Here is a 21,302-nt window from a genome sequence, read left to right on the forward strand (position 1 = left end):
CATTATTAGTATTATTTTAAAATAATTCTAAATATTATATTAAAATAATTTATTTAATTGAAAATTTATTTTATATCTAACTTTAATTTTCTCTACCCAAACAAATATGCTCTAAAATTATTTTACTAATTGTATGTAACAGTTTATACTTATAGGTTTACATACTGAATTATTTGTTTCCGTTTCAGTTTTATTTTCTTTTTATGTATTACTTAACTTGAAATAATCACTATTAAAAATATATAGTAATCAATTAACACTAATTAAAAATAATTACAATATAATAGAAGTTAAAAACAATATAAAATAAAATTCTATCTAATGAGTTTTATTGATACTCATTTATGTACGGAATGATACAAATTAATAATACAGAACAAACGGGGCCTTATGATGCTTTCATATTATTTTATGAAACTAATACTCCAATGTAAGCTATGAATAATAGTTGAGCCGAACTATTGTTATTATGTAAGTAATGTGTTCTTTATCGAAGAATCAGTAAAAGAATTTCCGAATCACAAGGTAGATAAAATGTGGGCAAATTAAGGTAGGTTTATTAAATATTTATACCCGAGGTACAATTGTTACATCTAACTAATCGAGTGGAGATGGCAACATAATTTTTAGTTATTGAAATAATATGCTAAATATTTATTTTAATTTACCACAAGCAGACCGGTTCATATTGCAATAATTATTGTTGAATAACTAACAATAATCATATACAAAAAACAATAGTTTTGCATTATTTTTTAATTAAAACTATTTCCAATTAACACTAGATCTAATCAGACCAAGGAAGAAAGCCTACAAATTCCCTTAACACACGGTAAATATAAAAACAAATAGCCCTCTCGCTCTTAAGTCTCGAGAAAAACATCTTTTTTCGCTATCAAGTTTCGTTGTTTTCCTTGCCGTTGACCTCTTGATTCTCCGAGAGCACAAAACAAATGGTTATTTCCCATTCTCATCCCCCTTTCGTTCTTTATAAGGATTGCCAAATAAAAGTTTTCAACGCTATTCCGTTCCGAAGTCATTAACGCTTAAATTTTCGTTTACTTGTATACTTACCTGAACATTATAGAAATAGAAGAAAAGCTTGATTTTTTAACCGACTTCAAAAAAGGAGGAGGTTCTATGTTAGGCTGTTCGCCGATTTCTCCGTCAATTATTTACCGATTTTCAAAATTCTTTTTTTATTCGAAAGAGTGCCCTTATGAGGTAAACCCATTCGAACCAAGTTAGGATCAGATAGGGGAAATGGGGAGAAATCGATGAAAAAACCTTAAATTTCAAAGGCCCTACAATGTTTTCACATATTTTTTATCTAAAATAATCAACCGAACCGGATAAGGCGATTTTTATGATATATCTATCTAACATATATCACCAGATTCTATAGAATTAAATAAGAAGATAAATATTTTGAATACAAGGGAATGTGTTAAAATAACAAATTCAGCAAATGAAACAACTTAAATTAATACAAACTAAAACAATTTACAATTATACAATCAATATAATTTAAGTTGTTTCAAGTAATTTCTGAATTTGTTATTTTAAGTGAACTCCATAACAAAATCATGTCTTGGAACCGTTCAGAAGTAACAGTAATTACAATACCTAGGTAATTTTTAGAGAAATAGGGACCAATGATGTTTTCAGCATGAATACCACACCGTCCAGTTGTTTTTAGTGAATGCAATGATGTTGCGGATTGTTGTGTAATTGCGGATTCAGTGCGCCCCAAGACCGACAGTCCTGTTTATTGATGTGGCTACTGAGAAGAAAATGGGCTTCATCGGTCATTAGACCAAAAATCTTCACTTTCACTAGACAGCCATAGGGTTGCATTACTCTCGTTGATTAAGATCTATCGATAGTAAATTGAAATTTGAAATTGATTGATTTTGAAAACTATAAAATTCGCCTCAAAAAGTATGAAGCAAAATACGTGCAGAAATATGTAACTGGGAACCACGTCTCCGAATTGATGTTTTTGGAGACTGTGCCACACTATCGCGCACCAGAGCCACACTTTCAGTGTTACGAGACGTCCCTTGTCTTCTAGAACGAGGCATGTCTGCTGTCGTACAGTACTGTCGAATGTAATCGAAAAATTGTGGTTTTGTGAGGTACTGGATGATTAGGATATTCTTGACGCAATTTGCGCTGAGTGGCAATAATGGAAGCATTAGTTTCATTGAATATTGTCACTATTTTTGCTCGTTCTTGTGACGTATATTTATTCATAATAAAATTTGAGCATCTATAGAACACAATGGTTAAAGCTAAACTGAGCTAAACATCATATAACTAACATGGTATGTAATCAAAATGGTAGCGGGACTTTTGAACCCACTTGTTATGTAATATTAGATATAGAGAGATGAGTATTGATAGAACGCATGCCATTGTAGTTTTTATTGATTTGCTCTCTATTTTCGACTGCATACTATGGTTTTGACTTTGGACAGCTTTGGAAGCTCAACATATTGTCCATTTGTGTATTTAGACTGACATCTACGGCTGAAGCAATAAGCCGAATCCGCCAACACGCCGGAGCTTCCGCTTCTCTAATTGGGCGCATATGGAAGAGAGTAAATATTTCCACTATTAAGGCCAAAAGCTCCAGCTCTTCCGACATGGCACTGCACATGGCAAGAATCATGGAATCACTAAGACAAGAAATATGGAACACATATGACAAATAGAAAACAGTATGAATTATTAACAGTACATTTGTAAACATATTAAAGCATTAATAAATATTATAGGTGACGTTGTATTCTTCGAACCTTGTATCAATTATTTTAATTATTTACTTTAGAGAGCTAAGTTTTGGAAAATCAATAATTAATTGGTTCGATAATCTATATCTCGGAAACTATAAGAGTTAATTCAATTTAGCAAACGACTACGTAATCAGCCTGCCGAACATTACTTGGTATGTGAATTGGAACGAAATCACAAATTCATAAGACCAATTTACAATTTCGGCGAATATCGAGAAACAGAGCCTGTAATGTAAAATTTCGATAGCCTATATCTCGGAAACTATAAGAGTTAATTCTATTTGGCAAGCGACTACCTAATCAGCCTGCCGAACATTACTTGGTGTGTGAATTAGAGCGAAATCCATAATTCATAAGACCATTTTACAATTTCGGCGAATATCGAAAAACAGAGCCTGTAATGTAAAATTTCTATAGTCTTTATCTCGGAAACTCTAAACCTTAATTCAATTTGGCAAGGGACTGCGTAATCAGCCTACCGAACATTACTTGGTGTGTGAATTAATAATTCTAATTAGAGTGTATATACATTCGAAAAAAAAAATGACCTAATTGGGTTCGTTATTGTTTTAATATACCTGCTAAGGTCAAACATCAATTTAATTTTTTTATTCATATATTCTCTGTTTTAATATACAAACATGTCTTTTCTATTATTCCATATTTATGTTTATAACATTTAATATTTGATGCTCTGTAGTTCTGACAGTTCTAATAATAATCTTACTTATGATACTTTGTTATAATATTCAGTGGCACCGTAATTTAATTGAAATTAGATTTAATTAAATGCTAAAATAAAATCAAGAATCATATACAATCATATGCATCTAAATACCGCAATCAAATTTAAACTTCGAATTTAACCGTCAGAAACTAAGGGAGGTATAGCACAGACGTCATATTATTCAAATTTATCGTTCACGACAGTCAATTCTGTAGATGTCACATTTGTTTCGCATAGAATTTAAATATATAAAACTTCTTGATTTTGCCCGACTCGATCCTTTTCGATCCGATTCGATTTCAATGACCTGCGGCTAAGGTTTACCCGTAAAGCTGGGTAAAGCCTTACGTGATTCGACGCCCTATAAGACTCCAAAATTCGTTCTTACCTTTGATAAATCCATTTAGTTCACTCGGCGATTAATTGCTAAAGTTTCTTATAGGAAATACAGTTAACTGAAGCTAATATAGGAAATACTCGGTGATTCAATATAGAAAAATAAAAACAATTTCAGTTTTTTCTATTAGATGGCTTTTATGTCGCACAGGAATACTCAATAAATGAAGCAACAATAAAATACGATCCTTAGATAGTTTTGAATATAAAGGTTGCGTCATTTCAGTAAAAGGTTAATCCGTTTTAAAAATGGAGATTCGGGAGGTTTATTTTAATTATATTTTGGTTTTTTTCCACATAATGCGAAAAATAGAGTGCAGACTAATACAGAATTGTATAGTATTTGAGATAATTGGTGGTAATATAAGGTAAACATTTTTTAATAGTTTCAATAAGTATTCAACCTTTTTAGTCACTCTATAAATTTCCACACCTATAAATGTTTCTGAAGTTAGTGATACTTTTTATGAGAAAACGAAAATTCTTCTTAATATCTTCCAATTTATTGTTTTATTATTTTTATTTAATATTTTAAAATTAACAAAAGTAAGCTAGCTAAGCTAAATTAAATAAGCTGTTCTCGTATATACATACATATATATATACACTCGATACGTATTATTTGTTGCTGATCCGACGTTGGATAAAATTAAATTTACCCAGAGCCTGAAAGATTGAGCCATTTGCTTTATAATCTAGGCCTATTATCTAATGAACAAAGCATGAAAACATATTGGCAACGCGTGACACGACCAAAACAAATAAATCCCCGCGCCGTTTCTGTTTACCGACCACTTAATATTCGGGTAGCTTACCGAGAGCGGCACAAGCCTAAATTCGTTAAATTTTCGTTTTAAACTGGAACGTTCCTTAATAATTCAGATTGTTTTCCTGCGCCAGCCAGCCATTCGCACATTACATAATGGATTTAGGGCCTGTCTTGGGACCCACCGCGTTCAGGTAAATACGAACGGATAATTGGTAATGGATAAGCCGCGCGCCAACAGGGGACCACTTCAATTCCATAATTCCGTCTCGGTTAATTCGGCTTATCTCTCAAGAATTTCCTAATTTCTGAAGGCCTGCATACCTGTTGGCGGGTTCTGAACTGTTGTTAACGTCTGTTTTGCTTGTTTCGTCTGGTGGCGAAATGCACTTGAAGCAGTGGCGGCGCCTGATAAAAATTTGAAGATCTGGTCAGTAATATTTGCAAAAGAATCTTACCTATTTTTTATAAATTAAGTCCATCATTTGTCATTAAAATTGTCTATTTCAGAGATAACCTGTTTTTCATTAGGTAACATGGAAAGAGCTGAATGATCTTCGGTCATTGAATTGCTGAGAAACGTTTTGATGCGCATTAATGTTGACAAACACCTTTCGATCTCTGGTGTTGTCATGGAAATTGTTATCACGATTTCTAGTAATTGTCTAGTCGCATAGAGTGTCTCCTAGATTATTTGCTATTAAAAATATTAGAAAATTTATTGCATCATTTATGATTATGTTCTGCAATAATTTCTTGTATAACTAACTGACAGTTCAGTTTGTAATCATTCTTTATTAAGTGTGGTATAAAAGAAATATACGAAAGTGAGTTTATCCTCAGGAATATACCGCAATACTGTCCAAAGCATTCCGAAAGGAAAAGTGATGCAACTATTGGATGTTCTTTAAAATTAAATCTAGCTTATGCACAATTTATTTTTAAAATCACAAACCTCTAACAATAGATAATCGGTGATCAAATTCGCTGCTGCCTGGACGACAGTGTTGATGCTCTGGTGGCTCATAACTTGAATAATACTGCATTCGAAATTATGGATAGCATCTCTTTATTTCAGTAGGTTCGATTTTTCTTTGCTGCAGTTGGTTAAAAATGATATCTACGTGGGGCATCACATGAAGGAAACAATTTAGCCAATAATTTAAGGGATCATTTAATATACGCCGAATAGATTCTGCTGCAGTACAGTGTGTGCTGGAGAATTGATCTTCTATTTCATCTATACACTCACTACATCATTCCATATAGCAACAACGCCAAATAACTCGGAATGAATATTGATGCAAAACTTCGTTGGAAGGAATATATAAAGAAGAAAAGAAAAGAACTGGAATCACAGTTATCAGTACATAATAAATTGCTATTATATAAGCAAATACTGAAACCTATGTGGACAAACGGAGTTCAATTATGGGGATGTTCTGCAAAGAGTAACATAAATAAAATACTCATTTTTCAGAACAAAGTCCTGAGAGATATTGTGGGCGCACCCAAATATTATAGGACTGATTACCTACATCGAGACCTACAGATAGCCACAGTCAGTCAACAAATCAAGATAATTGCAAGGGGCATGAGGAAAGACTCTATTCTCATGAGAATATTGAAGTATTGCAGCTTTTGGATACCACCAGAACAGGTCACATACTCAAAAGAATCACACTATCTGATCTTGTGTAGTGTTCTGTAGTGAGGTACATATAATTGAAAATACAGCAGTGACATGTATAAACATTATTTCACCAGAGACTGAGATAGGGCCGATAGGTCCTCCTAGTTATATACCTAGACATAAGTTATCATTAAGACAAATTGTAGGTTAGTAGGAAACGACTAGTAACAATATAATAATTAAATAATAATAAAAATCTATACACTCAATGAGATTATTTATAATTTCGAACGCAACATTAATAGTTCATATGTTAAATTTCCAGCGGGTTGGAGCACCTTCTGTTCACAATTTTGTTCAACACTGGGATGATTTATTAAAAAAGCTAGTAATATCCTGTAGATTGCCAAAACATACACCTACTTTGTGGAAGTAACTTAAGACATAATCAAATTTAATTGTTGCGCATATCAGTGTACATGTGATGGTGAGCAAAGGGATATTTTTTTAACGCTTACACTTTGGTCGCTCATCACCGCTTCTCTATCATAACTTTGTGCCATCCATTTGTTGGGTGAATTTTGAACTAAATGATCTATAACGCTTAAAATTGTTTTACCAAGTGTTTCTGCATCACATTTTTCAGGAATTAAGTAGTTACGCTCAATTGCCTCACCATCGCGAACATATCTAGAAACAGCTACCAGTTGAGATTTTGCAGCAAAATCAGTTCTTTCGTCCGGTATGATCGCCAAAAATTTATAATTATTAAGTGATAGTTCAAATGCTCCACAAAATTTAAGGAAATTTATATTTTTTTGTAAAACATACCTATTTTTTTGACATATTTCCATTATGTTTTTGTATATTTATCCAATACGCAGAACCTAATTGAGCCATATTATTAGTTGATCCTAGTAATGCATATTTTATATATGTTAATTATAAAGATGGATTTTAGAGTTTTCATGTCTTTTTATTTTTAAACTTAAGTGCTCTAGATCGGTGGCACATATTTCCGTCCAAGCTTTATCGCCACCAAAATGTAGGTATGAAGAACAATACAACGCATTTTTTTTACATTCACAAATCCATTAAATTTTAAAAAAATCTCTGTATTAAACTATTTACAGGTGTAACTTTTCCAGATTTCAGAACTTTTCTTCTAAGAATATTTACAACATTTCTGCACATTAATTAAATTAAAGACCACTTACTTAGTCACAGCCATTAATATTGTTTTTATTAACTGATCGAAATTCGCGTAAAATTCCGACAGAAATAAGTGATATCACATACGGATCATACAGCGCTGAACTAAAGGCAGCGAAATCTCCACTTAAATATCGGTCTTGATTAGACCGTTTGGTCGTGACATTGAAAGCGGAGTATCGCTTTTTTTGGCCTGGAAGACTGCCTGGATCTAGTGGGCTACCCACTAGACCCCACCCTATCAGCTAATCCAATGACCCTAACTGATATTTCTTACTGTTAGTAAGTACGGTGCCCGTAACCGGCACCACCGTTAAGAGACACAATGGCCAGGAAAGGACGTGGCGTCATTATGACACAACGCAGCTTGCGGTACATGAGTTAATCGCTCGCCGGAGAAGTTCGAGACAATTTTGAGTTAGAGCACGACGGATAATGGTCGGCTGTGATAGAATAAGGCCACGAAGAGCCGAATGAGTTATTGGCCTAAAATATCGGCCAGGTCGGTAATACATCTATTGTCAGAGAGACGAAGACTGCAGAAATATCTCGAGTAGAGCACGGATATAAAATCTTGAACTTGGGGGACGTCTGTTTCTCTGTGAATTTCATTGTTCCTGACGAACCAGGGGGCAGTGATTATTCTCCTGAGAATTTTGTTTTGAAAGACTTCAAGACGTTCCATCTAGCTAGGCGAGACGTATTTTAGATAGACACTGGAGCCGTATAGAATGACTGATCGAACCAGCATCTTGTACAGGGGAGATGTTATAGAGAGAGGAAGCCTGCTGGCCCGAGTGATAAGCGGGAACAGCAAATTAACAATACCTTGACCTTTATGGAGGGACCTTTGAATGTGGGAATTCCACCTAAACTTGCGATCGAAGACAAGACCGAGATAGGTGGCTTCTTCTGGCTCGGAATTCGGCTTCGGAATTTCGGCGTTCTCGATTTTAAGATGCTCGGTGTGAAACGCTTCGTGTGGAAGAACAGAGCCTAGGTTTTCTGCGGGTTAACATGCAACCTCCAGAAATATAAGCACTGAACCGTCTCATCGAGTTGTTTTTGGAGTCTGCTTCGGATGTACGGTGCTACTCTTGAAGAAGCAAAGTAAGCAGTGTCGTCAGCAAGCGGAGTGTCGCGCAGGTGATTGAAAGAGCTCGGAGAGCACAATGGTGTAGCCCAGATAAATAACAGGTCTACGTTACTTGCGTGGCTCGCACTTTCATTGCAGCTTATTTTTATCAGAACAATAATTCGCGAATGCTAAATGGGACTTGCTTTGGTTACATAATTATTTTTTGGGAGCTTTGCAGCACTACAGCGTTTATGCACCAGCCGCCTCTGAATTGCATTTTTCACCTCTTAGTTGGTATTTTGTATTAGTTATTTCTGGATTTATTTCTAACGAAAAATGAAAAATTGTTGCAACGTAATAATATTTATTTATATTTTAGAAAATTGTTTAATTTTTAGTTTACTGTTATTGTTTTTTTCATAGTTTAGGGGTCTAATTTATTAGATTTAATGTATTTAACTGGTTCTTGTAATATTGGTGATATTAACATTTCAAATTAACTTTATCTTTTATATTTTTTTATATTTTTCATTTAAATAAACAAACTCGTCTATTTGCATTAGTAAAAATTGTACCAAAGGCAATTTCAGGACGATACTCTATCCACAGCAAGTATTTCTATTTTATATAAATTGTTTAAAAAATATAGGTCATAATAACATACTTATTATTTGTTTTATGAAAAAGGAATCGATATAAATTTGGCAATATAAGCAAATCGTTATTTTCCATATTCGCAGCAAATACAAATATATTTTTAGCTTTAGACAAAATTATCATTGCTAGTAATCATGCAGTAACATACTTGAAATTTCGACAGTTCGAATTCAGTCGAGTTAATTATGTTCTAGCCTACTAAAAAATAAGCAAAATAATTGGAAAAGGTATTTTAGTATGCTAAAATTTGACACCAATCTAAAATTAAAATTCAACAGTTTTTTCAAAAATAATTTTATTCTTAACACTTCTGGTATTGTCATTAGTTTACAAATATATCAGAAAATATATGTTGTTATTATACCAAAAATCAAAGAGTTTTAAACAAAGATTAACCTTTTAAATATGAATACACTCATTTTAGCTAATTACTGTTTCATGTCATTAGAAACATTTTAGGGAGTTAGCAATTAACCTTTGACGAGTAATGACGTGTGTATTGGGATGGGTATTGGTAATATCACCAGTTAGACAAATCAATGAGATAAATCAACTGATAAGAGGACAAAATTAAAAAGAAAGATAAGTGGAAAAAGATAAAACTTATTTTAGGAGAACCAAAAGAAAAGAAACAAGCCCAATATACATCAGTATCAAAAAGAAAAAGAAAAATTGCCTAGAGATACCAACCCATAATATATTTGAAGTACTAGAAGGCGAACAAGTGCAGGATGGTGGAAAATAAAACAAAAAAGGAATACGTACCTAATCCAGAACCTATCTTTGTGGCAGAAGTTTTAAACGTAACATCACCAACGGGTGAGTTAGATAAGATTATTAAAAATTCATTATATGCTATTATCACTCTAAGATCAGGTTATGTAATCAAAATAATACCCTGGGATATAAAAACTTACAAGTGCATTAGAGAAAGTTTTATTTCCAGTAACATATCACACTACACATGTCATTACATGTCATATTATGGGGCCTACACTTTTTAGAAGACACCATATTAATTGCAAAATAGTTTACTGTAATGGGACACGAGATGAGGCAAATCAGTCAACTACGTACGACTACAAAGGGCCATCTATCAACTAATAACAAGGGCATATTTAATATAAAGTATATTAACAATCTTAAAGTTACGTTAGAAGGTCAATATAAAATAAACCAAGAAAATTTTACCATGCAAAAGGTGTCGAAGATTTGGCCACACTATAAACTAATGTTACAGACCCATTACGTCCTACCACGAACTGATCAAAAAGTCCAGAGACTAATGCCAGCGGCTATTCCCTGTTCTCCGGTCTTAAAAGAATGCTCGCTGGGAGAAGATTTTCGTGGAATGAAGAGGTGATCGCCGAAACTGAGGCCCATTTTGAAGCAAAGAACAAATCGTATTACAAAAATGTTATCGAAAAGCCGGAGGGTCGCTATCATCAGTATATATCAGTGTATCACTTGAAGGGGATTATGTTGTATAAAAAATGTTTGTCAAAAAAATGTGTTTAAGTATGGTAGAAATAAATATATTTGTAGCGAACAAAAATATTAGGCCTAAAAATGTTTCTTCGATATAAATCTTTAACGGTGCCAAATTTTACACCTCTAAGTGCCCTCGTTTTCCTTAAAAAGGGAGGCAACATTTTCGCTAAGCCGATTAATATATAGAGATAGATAAGGGCGTTTGTTATTGAACATACATTATATATTTTACTTTATTAATTAATAAACAAATTAAAGCTGATTTAAATTTAAATGACCTATCAAATTGTTCATTCTCTTGATTACATCTTTCATCGATTTACACTACGTCATTCGTTTTCCTTAATTTTCTCCCATTATTTCATCCATATAACCTACTAATAAATCTTAATAGTTTTTTCTCTTAATATGGATAATAAAAACAATTAACAATTAGTGTTATTATGCATTTACTTGGAAACTTAACCTAATACTAATCGCTGGCTAGTGTAAATCCAGTTAGAGAAAGTGGAGAAGTTCAGGTACTTGGAATCAGTGGAGGGAAAGGAAATGATATTCACTGCTTAAGTACTAAGCAGAATTAGCTTTTTGTGCCCTCCGAGATCGGAGAGAGGAATTATTACTACAATCAAGACTAAAATCTGCCTATTTCTTACGCTTATATTATCAATCATTGTATGGTTAGAGCTAAGTCTAAACCCTGTTGCAGTCTTGCACCTGTTAGCTTGATAATTTTTAAATGCGATTCTTACGACATATTTTAAATGTTTCTCCCTGTGATCATATTGGAAATGAAATTGTCCCTTTAAGATCCGACAATCAGTGCACAGTTGAGGAACAAATTCAGAGGCGCAGATTGCAACGATTTCCTCATAGACTTCTGTCAAACATCAAACAGTTCATAAAAAGACATGAAACTGAAAATCAATGTAAAGTAGAAGATTAACACAGTCATCACCAGCTGTAGCGAGAAATAGTGAAAATATTTGAAGTCTATGCTAGCAACAGCAGAGCGTATTAGATGAGAACGATGAGGAGATAGAGAATGAGGGACAGCGTCTACCCCCAACTCCGGAAATTGATTGATGATAATAAAAATGAATGAAAGAAATCTTCTCTTCTCCTTATTTAGTGAATATTAGTTATATATTTTAGCCCTCTCCATATAAACTTTAACAATGCCAAATATATACAATCAATCATCGTTTACGCCATATTCTTAAAAAATCGAGGAAATGTTGACATACAAATCTGAATAGGTTCAATCAAGCAGCTACAGTTATTTCTAATTCACATTTACTTTATATAGCATTAAAAGTATTTCATTTCAGTAATATTTTAGGTATACAAAATATTCTTTGAATGATGCCTTTAACTGCAGTAATATTAATAGAGAGAAATATCAAAGATGCCTTTAACTTCAGTAATATTAATAGAGAGAAATATCAAAGAATATTAACTTCCAGACATTTACAGGATCTTGAAAAATATATTAAATTTTACGTATATAATACCGAAGAACTGCTTGCAATCATTCAGTAAAAGTATAATATTTTATTTTTAGACAATTTCCTAAAAGATCGATTTATTAAAATGTTCCTATTTTGTGAAATAATATTACTACTTCGTATTCTTTTATTGCTTAAATGGCTTGAATGACATATTGGCATTTCTCTGGCATCCCAGATATATAAAGAGATTAAATTCAATTCCGAACACAGTTCTAAGGATTGCTCCAGGAGCGTTCCATACAAGTCCAATTGACAGTATACTCTGTTAGGCGGATATTTCTTCCCTGGACTCTCGACGAGAATTTTTGCTACTAAGGTACGCGGCTCTTTAAAACTCAAGCCGGGGATATCTCGTATAGGTAATTCTTCCCCATCAACCGCAGTATCAAAATAAAAGGGCAAACATACAAAGGGTCTGGTCATTGCTTCCAGAAAATCTGCAATCGCTTGTCATTGGAGATAACTACGATCTGTAAATTCGTGAATAAAATACCTCCCTGGCAGAACGCACCTAATTACCATTGATTGCTCAATGAGAATTCTTCCTAAGGATGCTCTTAATTCTTTTAGTGCACGCTCCCTTTTCAAACAATTGATCTTCGAAAAATACCTTAATCATTGTCAGATTTACACTGCTGGATCTAAAAACAATGAATATACAGGAGCTGCATATACATCAGTATTGAAGAAAGAACATTCCAAATTGTCCTCTTTGACTAGTGGATTTACTGCCGAATTTCTAGCCATACACAAAGCTCTTAAACGCGTTTAAGACAGTCCAGATATGATCTCGGTGGTAATCATCACTGACTCTATGAGCTATCTTAAGAGCTTAAAATCATCACAGGCACATCATCATCACCACTGACAATACATATTCGAGTGACAATGCACCTATATGTGGGTTCTACCTCAGATGAGAATCGAAGGTAACCAAAGAGCCGACCATCTTTTTTTACCAGAGAGACCATCGAGTTTTACCAAGGTCTCAACTTTGGTAACTTTAGCAGGCGAAAATTGGCTATTTTCCAGACTCAGAATAGGCTGACTGAATAGTCTCTACTCAAAGGAAAAAGTGCGCTCATTTGTGATAGATGTAGATCCCCGCTGAGCATCAAACACATCCTGGTTGAACGCCAAGGGCACGCTCTTCAAAGACAACTCTCTGGCCTGAAGGGATCCATGAAACAACTTCTACAATTTGAGAATCTTAAACAACTGATGAACTATTTGGCTGCCATCGGAGTACTCCAAAACATAAAATAAATTATGAATATTACTGCCGTTAAATTATGACTTTTAAACTGTTCATTTCTCATAATATAGATTCTAAATAGCCCTCGAGGCTGATGGGACTTTAATAAATAAAATCTATTTATAAATCTGTCTATCTGGCATCCCAGAAGCACGTTCTAGTCAGGACAGTTTGAATGGATATGAACGACAAATGAACAGAAGGCGCCAAGTATGATAAATGCATAAAGTGTTCGAAAAATTCCTATTAGAATCGTAATAGAATGCCCTTCGTATCACTTGCCCTGTATCTCTTAATGTTGTCACGTAAGTGGACGATACTGTTTCGGTTCGTCGTTATTACTGACCTTTTTCGAAACAGTTCTCCATTAAAACTGTCCATTTAACATTGGTATATTAGTAGTGATGATTTTATTGTGCTGTACCAGCGCTTATAGTAATCTTCCTTGTTAAATGCAAAATTATTATTAAAGTATATAGAGTAGTGGCTGCGATTTTTTAGAGTATCATAATGATTTTCTTAAATACTAGAGACAGTAAATACTAGAGACAGTTACAAAAATATCCAATTTTTTTCTTGCGAGCTAGTATACCACGATCTTGAATTTTCTGGAAAATTAGCTGAGTTTACTCACTACTTAACCGCTTACCCGTGACGTACCTAAACGTAAATTGCGACCACCAAATCCATGGAGGTTATAGTTAAAAACCTACATACTTCCACCCGAGGAGGAAATCAGAAACAACATCTAAAGTGTCTCTAATCCAAGTATGCTTGTATAAGTATGCTATAAGAATTTTCTAGTATAAGAATAAACCTGAACACAAAGAAGTCACCGGGATTTGATTTAGTCACTGGAGAAATCTTAAAACAACTGTTTATAAAAGCTATAGTAAAGTTTACTAATATTTTTTTACGCAGCTTTTAAACTGAAATGTGTGCCGGCATATTAGAAAGTAATTATAATACCAAATCCTGGTAAACAACCTGATGATATCAAGTCGTATAGACCTATTTCTCTACTGGAAGATTCTGAACTGAAAAATCGAAAAGAAAATCTAAAATAAAGGCGAGAACGAAACCATACATCCTCATTGGATAGACTATAGTGTCTAAATTAATAAAAAGTAAATTAAGGGTAGGTCTAGCAGATCACTATTAATAACAAATAAATCTAAAAAATGATAATTTTTACATCATTGAAACTAAATATGATACCTCACATCAGATTTCTTCTAATAACGAAAATTATGGAGAAATTTCGTAATGACGGGATCTACGGTGGAGCACTTTTTCGACATCGAGTTCTATCTTTACAAGTTCATCAAAACTTTCGATTTAAAAATCAGCAAAAAGAGGCTCACTGTATACACTGTATAAAGTTGCGATAGACAAGATGTAAAAATAAATAGGTTTAATGGAAGCTTTATTGTGATTCTGATGTAACAACCAAAGATCAACAGATTTGACCGACTAATCACGTAAACATTTGTAACATACATGTATGTAGTTGATGAAAACGTATCGTGTTAAGACTTTCGGGTATCGTATTTAATTAATTAAATCTAGTTTTGTCAAAAAAATTGTATACAGGTATTAACAGAACAATCTAGGAAGAAATGCAATGATATCAAAAGGTCTTTACAAGGAGACACTGTAACGAAGGACACAAAAACTAAGTTTTGAAGGTAAATATGATCCTTAAAGAATGTAAAATATATTACTTGGATGCACAATTGTTAATTAGGTGGATTAGGCCTCCAGGGGATATAACTACAAACGCACCATAAGTATGGAAAAGACTTCAATGTAAAAATAATCAAGCAAAACCCTCGCCTACAAACTATTATAACTGTATATTCCAATCCCTACGAGAATTTTTTCTTTCCTTCAGTATTTTTGTTTAATTATTTAATTTGGATTAGAATTTTGTTGTGTGTCAAAGCCAAACTAAAACTCAGAGTTGATACGGCAACATTGCGACGATTTGACGTCACAAATTTAGATGGCGTATGTATAAAATTTCTTCTTATGTCTTCGTATGTATTACTTCGTCTCTTATGGACAGAACATTCCTACAACTTACTTCCATAGGTTCATATAGGTTTTAGTATTTGTTTGTATAGCAACAACTTATTATGTATGGATAATTTAGATTTGAGTTCTTTCCCCTTCTTTTTGAACTGCTTTTTGTATCAAAAGTTTTGCATCTAGATTCATAACAACGTACTTGGTTGTAGGTTAATCCAATATGCACTCATTGACTTTTGTTCTCCATGTTTGGATCCATGTATTCATTATTTACTTGATTTTCACATCATTGAAATGAAATATGATACGTCACCTCAGATTTCTTCTAACAACAAAAATAATGGAGAAATTCCGTAATGGCAAGATCTACGGTCGAGCACTCTCTCGACATCGAGTTTTCTCTTGACAAGTTCATCGACACTTTCGATCTAAAAATCAGCAAAAGGAGGATCAAAACTGTATAGAACTGCGATAGGCAGGTGTAAAAATAAATAGGTTTAATGGAAGCTTTATTGTGATTCTGATGCAAAAACCAAAAATTAACAGGTTTGACTTACCAATCACGTAAAATTTTTCCTATACATGTATGTAGTTGATGAAAAAGTATCATGTTGAGACTTTCGGTTATAGAATTTAAGGAACAAGTCTACAATCATAATGTCTAAGAAGCACCGAGTTGATATATACTTTATTTTATGGTCGGTTTTGGATTCAAAGCGTTAAAGTAGCGATTTTGATGTCGATGACAAAGAACAAATTAAAGGGCCGCGAAAATGCGAGGATAAATAAGTGACTAATGTGAAACTACATGATCCATGAATAACATGACGATCTGCAGATGTGCTATTACTCTGCTGAATTGGGAAGGTCAAGTACCTTAAAAGATAAATATTCGGTTTCAAAAGGATCCCAAAAGCAACATATATATAGAATTTCAATTCAATTATGAAATAGGACTGTACTAAAAAATTTACTACCTAAATTATACGTAAAAATTGCAGCTTTCTAAGCAGTGCTTCTCCGGATTTTAAGCTTTTCCACAAACCAACATTTCTATGAAAGACCTAAGACCTCATTAGGCAATCCTTAAAATATTCTATATGAGGACATTTACATGGTTTGGTTTTTTCGTTTTCGTTTTTTTTACATTAATGATTTCGACTGTAAGGATAACTAAAATAACTTCCTATAAAACAATTAAAAAATATCGAACGAATAGTTTCTTAAACAATAAGAAGCTTGTTGAATAATAAGCACATTTCAACAAAGGACCAAGTACATAAAATTTTTGAAAAAGCTTGCTAAGGGACAAGAATAGTTTGCTCAGTTCTTGGATGTAACCCCTGAGAAAGTCTGACATAAGGGACTGAAAAGGATGTATAAATTTCATAAAATATTACCGAATCAACACATAGAACTCTTAAACTTCCACATCTCAGCCAGGATGTTTAGACGTAAACGAGAAGTAGTTTACTCAATAATGAAAGAAACAAAAGAATCTGCAGCGTAAGATAGTGTTTTACAGTACAGAGTTATTTACCTACTATATACATATGACATACCATAAATAAAAAATTGTTACTAGGGCTACATTTACTGATGACACTGCGGTACTTGGTAATGAAGAAAATAGCGAAGAAGGCAAACCTTCTACGAAGTACTTGAAAACATACAAAGTTAATCAACTTCAAAAAGGAGGAAGTTCTGTGTTCTACTAGCTAGGTAGCCGGGACCTGAAGCGTTCCTTATTTTTTTATCAATGTTTCGTTATTCCTATTTTTCCTAATACATGCTGCACATTTACTTGGCCTATCCATTGTAATACTTACTAAAATAACTGTCTAATTTATTGAATAAATATCTAACGCTTAAAAGAGAAAAATAAAATATTTTTCACAAAAAATTGAACCCACTTCAAGAAATAAATAAGGAACTTACAAAAAGTAAAAAATAATCAAACTTAGATTTTTAACACAAAACAAGAACCTTTTAAAACCAAGTATGTACATATTAACCATTGTCCTCAGCAATAAGCCTATCGACTGGCGAGTGACCAACTTTAGAGATCATACCAAAAGACATCCGGTCTTACCCAGCCTGTTTACTGGCGTGACTGGGATAATTTTCATTGTCGGATTTTACACTCTTGCCTAGAACAATTACAAATTTTAAACAATTACAAACGTAAATTTACGACCATGCCTCAGTTGGATTCGAACCCGCGGCTATCGCAACAGTAGGAGGACCGTCCTATCGCCTTTACCACTGCGCCACCAAGCTGGCTAAAATATTTTTTATTATATTATTACATATATACATTACACATTCATATTATTTCGAGTATTACTTATTTCCAATTCATTTAATTAATATAAAACCAATAAAACTTTTAAGCATTATATTTATTCGTCATACATATATTTATTCGTCCCTAATTTTTATTGATATATTAATAAAATTATCAATTATTTCACTTTCAGACAGCAATTTCGTCCTGGGTAATGCCCAGGTGCCCACGTTATATCCCATCGTGTACTGTTCGGATGGTTTTTGCGAGCTGACTGGGTTCGCTAGAGCACAAATTATGCAGAAGGGGTGTGCCTGCAAGTTCTTGTACGGACCCGAGACGAAGGAGGAGCACAAGTCCCAAATTGATAAAGCTCTGGAGTCAAAAAACGAACTGAAACTAGAAGTAATATTCTACAAGAAAAATGGTAAGGTACAACTAATTAATTATGAAATTATATAGCATGTTCAATAATGTATGCAAGACCTGAAATAACTACAAAACATCGGCTATTTTTTAAAACAGTAGTTTTTTGTTTAATTGGATCATAAATAATATGGAATTAAGCTTGATGTTCTAAATCCTTATGTATATATTTTTTATACTAAATATAGTGATATTTGCGACCGCCGAGTAGTCGAGACTCGACCACGAGATATTAAGTTAATCTTATTTCTCATACAATAGAGGAGGGAATAATTTCAAAATTCCACGTTTTACTACTTTGTTTTTACAATATTTTCAACATAAGATCAGAAATATATTAGATATATAACATTAATTATGTCTGTATATCAAAACATATTAAAATATATATATATATATATATATATATATATATATATATATATATATATATATATATATATACCTGACCAAACTTTTTCAAATTGCATTTAATTAAATATAATTTCTAGTAAGTTTCAATAATCAACAAAGTATTGATAAATTTAAATTACTACAATACTGAAACATCATGTTAGATTAGGTTCAAAGTCAAACCAACTAGTAAACCTATGCACCCAAAAAAATTTCTACGATTAATTACCAATGCTTATTGCTACGTAACTTACGAAGAGCTGGCTGATGACCTCGAAATCAAATGGATACAAGAAGTGATCCATGATTTCGCCTTTAAACATTAAATAAAGTTACGAAATCAGAAGATTGAAGCGAATCAAACTACACAAACCTTTCTAGCCTATAATTGTATCTTTAACTTTAGCTTAAGTAGATAAGATTTATCTTTATTTGGGAAATGCATACTAATCCCGTACCCGCCTTGCTTGTTTATTAATACAAGTACAACAGGACAGTAGTGATATATTATTTTGTAATTTGAGATCGTTCTAAGCATATCTAATGTAAGATGTAATTAATAAAAAAAATATTTTTTCCTTTCTGATGAAAAGGGAAATGATCTGTGAATATACATTGTTATATCATGTATTTCAACTGAATTATCGATGTACAACACGGTGTACATATAAATGAAATATTTACTATTGCCTCTAGGTGAAGCAATGATATTCCACAATAGGGTCCATAATCATATATATCATTTTTCAATAATCAATATAAGAAATAAATTTTCCTATTCGAAAACTTCATGTAAACAAATAATATTTACCTTAAATGCAACAAAAATAATATCACATCAGTATCATCTTACAATTATACACAAAAATAGAAAAACCATCACACATAGAAAACCTGTCACAAAATTTCAAATCGAATGAACGAAAAGAAATCTGCATTCTTGTTACCTCCGGCTAATGATTCGGATGCGATCATTGTTACAGTTGTGCCCATTTAAGTTCCCATTCTATGTTTGTATATTTTATGTTCTAACTCTATTCATGTCAATTTATTATTCCGACTTTTATGGGTAAAATACTGATCTTGGTTTAAATATTTAAAAACTGAAAATAGAACAGTCCATTTAAGAGACTCACCATTTGAATAGAATACATTCGAGTTGTGGTATAGAAATATAACGCTCATATACTGTTTTAAATTTCATATACTATTATAGATCTATCAGTAATGCTTATAGTGCTTTTATAATGTTGAAGTTTGAAGCTACTCTGTATTTTTTTAAAATTATTATTTAATTAATACATTGTTACTATTCGTTTCCGTCTAACCTACAATAAGTCTTAACTTAATGTAATAACTTAAAACTAGGTATATAACTAGGAGGACCCATCGGCCCTATCTCAGTCTCTGGTGAAATAATGTTTATACATGTCATTGCTGTATTTTTTAATATATGCACGTCACTACACAACACTACACAGGATCAGATGGTTTGATACTTTTGAGTCTGTGTCCTGCTCTGGTGGTATACAAAAGCTGCAATATTTCAATATTCTCATAAGAATGGAGTCTTTCCTCATGCCCCCTTGCAATTCTCTTGACATACTGTGGGTATCTCCACGGTCTCAATGTAGGTAATCAGTCCTATAGTATTTGGGTACACCCACAATACCTCTCAGGACTTTGTTCTGAAAAATTTGTATATAATTTATGTTACTCTTTGCAGTACATCCCCATAATTGAAATCCCTATGTCCATATAGGTTTCAGTATTTGCTTATATAATAGCAATTTATTATGTACTGACAATTGTGATTTTCTTCCAATTAGCCAGTACATTTTCCTATATTTCAATTCCAGTTCTTTTCTTTTCTTCTTTATATGTTCATTCCAGCGAAGTTTTGCATCGAGATTCATTCTGAGATAGCGTTGTTGTTATATGGAATGATAGTATTATTTAATGCTCTTGGTGCTTGTATGGTCTATTTATAGGTGAACTGCTCATGTACAGATTTACATTCATTAATTTTTATTTTTCAAGCTTGTGTCCAATTATTTATATTGTCACTAACCTGATGTAATTTTCGTGAGGCTTCTACACTATTGTCTCCGAGAGCTATAATCGCAGTACCTTCAGCAAATGTAGTCATCGTGATATTTTCCATTTGTGGTATATCATAAGTGTAAAGTAGATAAAGCATTGGTCCCAGTACACTTCCTTGTGGTACACCTGCTTTAGCTTCTTTTATTGTAGAGTGAGTTTCTTCTTGTTTGACTCTAAAGATTCTGATTGTAATGTATGATTTTAATAGTTCGGTGTGTTATTTTGGTAGCATTTTTTGTAGTTTATGAACAAGGGCTTCATGCCAAACCTTATCGAAAACTTGTGCTACATCTAAGAATAGAGCTGAGCATACTTTTTTACTTCAATTATTACTTTCAATCATCAAATTTTCAGCTTCTATGCCCGGTAAATTATGTTCAATCAGTTTCGTTTGGTTTAAAAGTTTTTTCTAGATATTCAGCAAATGCTTCTGCTTTTTAGTGATTGTCACGTGCCCAATTCCCACATAGGTCTCTTATAGGTGGACCGTGTAGGCATGACATAGACTTTATCATCTGTTAAATTTCTCAGATAGTCA

The 21,302-nt window shown here is 32.9% G+C and overlaps 1 protein-coding gene across 3 annotated transcripts in view; it reads left to right on the forward strand.

Moving 5' to 3' along the window:
• Elk (Eag-like K[+] channel) overlaps window positions 1–21,302 on the forward strand; it is a 348,673-nt gene that overhangs the window by 142,857 nt on the left and 184,514 nt on the right. For all 3 annotated transcript variants that reach the window (XM_076409682.1, XM_076409683.1, XM_076409684.1), the window contains exon 3: window positions 18,036–18,269. In XM_076409682.1, the coding sequence (XP_076265797.1) occupies window positions 18,036–18,269 (234 nt within the window). The remainder of the gene's footprint in view (window positions 1–18,035; window positions 18,270–21,302) is intronic.

The sequence above is a fragment of the Rhynchophorus ferrugineus genome, unplaced genomic scaffold (assembly GCF_030347505.1).
Source record: "Rhynchophorus ferrugineus isolate W39M unplaced genomic scaffold, kcgeb_rfMv2 rfM7, whole genome shotgun sequence".
Taxonomy (NCBI): domain Eukaryota; kingdom Metazoa; phylum Arthropoda; class Insecta; order Coleoptera; family Curculionidae; genus Rhynchophorus; species Rhynchophorus ferrugineus.